The following is a 3,586-nucleotide window of genomic DNA, read 5'->3' as shown; positions in this document are numbered from 1 at the left end:
GGGGGGGGGTGAGGGGAGGCTGGGTCTCATCTCAGAAAGGCAGGTGCTGTGTGTAGGTGCCATGACCCGCCGGCCGAGGGGAGAGTGCTGCCCTTGAGCTGGAAGAACGGTGTGTGTGTGCTCACATACATGCACGTACGTGGAATTGCCAGATACATGTATATGTGCTTGTGTGTTTAACTGCCAGAGATGCATGTGCGCACGTGGAATTCCCAGCGGGCGTGTGCGGCGGCCTGAGAGACAAGAGAAAGCAGCTTCCGGGGGCTGTGGTCGAGCAGCACCTCTCCCGTCTTCCTGGTTCTTCCTGTCGGGATGTCGAGCGTGTGTGCACGTGCAGCCCGTGTTTCTCGAGCCTCCAGGGCTGGGTTTGAAGCACGGTGGGCCGTGTGGAGCTGGCCTCCCTCAGCGCTGAGCAGGAAGGCCAGCCCACGTTGAGTAGTGCGATGTGCCACAGGGCTCCGAGTGCTCGTTCTCGTCTGCCTAGAGCGCATTCCAGCTTTCTCCTCAAGCTGCGTTAATTAGTGTCCAATTTATTTCGTAAATTGTTTTGCTGATGCACTGAAAGGAATTTCAGGAATCCCACCTGGCAGACTGTAGTTCAAGTCCAGAACTGGGTGGCTTGAAAATCATACCAGGCATGTGTGTATTCATGTGTGCCCACAATCCCAAGAGGAGAATGGAGGAGACGGGATTGTGGTGTGGCCGTCTCCCCAGGGGATGATTTTTCCCTTTCCCTCTCTCTGTCTCTGTGTCTCTCTGGTCAGCACATGTGCCCTATGGCTAAAACCTAACAAAGCAAATAAATAAAAGCTTTTCTGTGTTGTAAGTCACCCATTTATACCAAAGTTTGGTAATATTGTACCCAAAAAACAGATTGCAGACTAAGGTCACTTGTGGCATGAATACAACCCCTAAAACATCAACAACCCAGACCAGAAGGTGGTGTGGCCGTGCAGTGGCCCTGTGCCAGGCCTGACTGCTTGAGGATGTCCTGGGTTTGTGTCCCAAGACTGCCCAGAGCAGCTGGGCTCACGCGTGTGTGACTCTAGGGCAGCTCACGGTGTGAGGTGTCTCTCGCTCTTGCTGTCATGGAAGTAATAAATGTAGAAGAATTAGCCAGAACTGCCCTGAGTCTGGTAGGGGATTGATAAGTGCGCACGTGCACGCAGGCATTGTTTCTTAGCCTGTGCAGTTTCCTCACTCTCCGTGTAAGCTGACTGAGTGGAGGAGGCGCAGTGCAGCTGGTTTTGTGGAGCACGAGTGGCCGCAGACTTGACGGTGATTCTGTTGGAAAGGAGTGGAGAGGGTGGGGTGGGAGCGTGACAGTGGCGATCCCACACAGGGAGTGTGACTTCTAAATTCGGCTGTCCTGGGAACCAGCAGTTAGCGTAATGGCTATGTCGCTGGATTCCCACGTAGTCGACCGCAGTTCGCGTCCCGGATCCGGTGGCTTAGAACTCACGCCGGGTGCGTGTGTGTGCGTGCGTGCCCGAGATCCCAAGAGGAGAATGGAGGAGAAGGGATTGTGGCGTGACCATCCCCCCGGGGGGTGATTTCTCACTTTCTATCTCTCTGTCTGGTGAGCGCATGCGCCCTATAGTGAAAACCTCTCAAAAATAAAAAAGAATAGATTTATTAGGAAGGAATGAACAAAAGCAGTCTCCTTGAGTAACAGCTATTTCCCAAGAATTGAGTAAATGAGGCAGAAACACAAAACCTCGATGTGTAATTGTTGGAATTTCTTAACGTGAATATTGTGATGGTTGTTAACCATTTTCCCCCCACTGGCTTCAGATATTAACATTACCCAGAGAATCCTCAGGATATTTTGTTTTATATGAAGTATTAAAGCATTTTGATACTACTAGCCAAATGCAAAAGAAAGCACCACATAAAATGGCTAATCAGGCACGAAGAATGTAAGTGTAAATGACAGTGTGTAGAAATGATTAGACCTTGCCCTGAAAAGGCTGAAAGTCTTAGCACAGAACAAACAGCAAATTCAAAGAAATACTGAGAGATTGAAACTCACAGCTTTATAATACCTCCAAAAAGAAAAAGAAATCCAGCTGTCCTGTGGAAGGTCGCTGTCAGCCTCAGTCTGAAGACCATCAGTAGTCAGGGCTTTCCCACTTTCCCTAGAGGGCAGAGGTCTCAAGGCCCTTCCCGCCTGTGGCCTGTGCGTGGACAGTGGGCTCTGGCCCGGACCGGCTGTGGACTCTCTCCAGTGGCTGCTTGCACTGCTGCAGCCATCGAGGTAGCCCCTTGGGCGTTGGACTTGTACACGCCTCCCACACCCACACGCTCTCTGCCTCTCTGGCCGCAGATGCTGAGCTACTTCCACCACCAGAAGAAGGTGCGGCAGGGCGTGGATGAGATGCTCTACCGGCTGTACAGGCCCCTCCTGTGGCGAGGACTGAAGGTGCGTGGCTCGCCCACACCTGTGGGCTCCCTCCCTGGGTGTCCTGGGCTTGGGCCCGGCAGTGTGAGGTGGGGATGGTAAGACCGGGCGCTGCTTCGCGGGGTTCCGGGACCAGCGCTCTATCACAAGCGTTTCCTGGGTGCATTCACCCGGGGACCGAGTCAGTCCATGCTGGCCACATCCTGCAGCTGCCACGCCGTGGGGCGCTGGGTGTATCGACAGAGCAGCCCACACCGTCAGCGTCCTGGCCAGGTGGGCTCGTGCTGGTGCCCGGCCACGGGCAGGCGGCGCCCCGTCCTGCTCACGGTCCTCGGCAAGGCCGTTCCTATGACCTTCCCCTGCCCGAGGCAGGCGTCCGGTGAGGGAGCGAGGCTCTTGGTCTCGACCAGCTCAGCTTGAGGAAGGCCTCACAGCGTCCGTTGGGTTATGTGTCCCGTCATCGAGCTCGTGTGAGGGTTGCACTGAGCCGTTGAGGTGCTGGTTCGGGAGCGTCTGCTTTGACCTCTGCACACCCTCTCGGGTTTCGAAACGCTCTTCTGTCGTCGCAGGCCAGGAGCTCCGAGGTACGGGCCAATGCTGCCCTGCTGTTCGTGGACGCGTTTCCCATCAGGGACCCCAGCTTCCACGCCAGCGAGATGGACAACGAGATTCAGAAGCAGTTCGAGGAACTCTACGTATGTGCCGTCTGTCGAGCTGTGTGTTGTGTCATGCATGGTATTCCGTGCCGCTTTGTGTGTCGTCGTCCGTGTCATAATGGTGTGGTTGCGTGTCACTGAGCTCGTAGGTCTCCAGCTCCCCCAGGGCAGTGCCTGCTGCTTCCGAGGGCCGCTGCCCGTTCAGTCCGGCGCCCCCGCGACCTGGACTGCCGTGCTCAGGGTCACCTGACCACGGCTGGTCTCCACACGCCTTCCCCCCACGTGGACCTGGTGCACACCCTGCCCGCGGTCGGCCTGGGCGGGTCTCACCTTTCCGGCCACGTCAGAGCACTCAGGCGGTCACCGCAGGTGGTGGTGGCACCGCTCCCTGCGACCTGCTGGGTGACAGGTGTGCCCACGCCGCTGTCCCCACACACTTTGCAAGTGACGCAGCCATCTCGCACCTGCTGCTCCCACTTACTTTTCTTAAAGTTTTTTTTTTTTTTTTTTTTTTTCCACACGGAATGCT

At 55.7% G+C, this 3,586-nt stretch overlaps 1 protein-coding gene across 1 annotated transcript in view; it reads left to right on the top strand.

Moving 5' to 3' along the window:
• Window positions 1-3,586, top strand: part of NCAPG2 (non-SMC condensin II complex subunit G2) — a 71,592-nt gene that overhangs the window by 28,625 nt on the left and 39,381 nt on the right. Inside the window, exons 11-12 of the mRNA XM_027770066.1 lie at window positions 2,327-2,422; window positions 2,971-3,096. Coding sequence (XP_027625867.1) covers window positions 2,327-2,422; window positions 2,971-3,096 — 222 coding nt within the window. The remainder of the gene's footprint in view (window positions 1-2,326; window positions 2,423-2,970; window positions 3,097-3,586) is intronic.

Source organism: Tupaia chinensis, unplaced genomic scaffold (genome assembly GCF_000334495.1).
Source record: "Tupaia chinensis unplaced genomic scaffold, TupChi_1.0 Scaffold000110_1, whole genome shotgun sequence".
Classification (NCBI taxonomy): Eukaryota; Metazoa; Chordata; class Mammalia; order Scandentia; family Tupaiidae; genus Tupaia; species Tupaia belangeri.
Note: the sequence above shows the minus strand (reverse complement) of the source record. Positions and strands in the feature narration are given on the sequence as shown.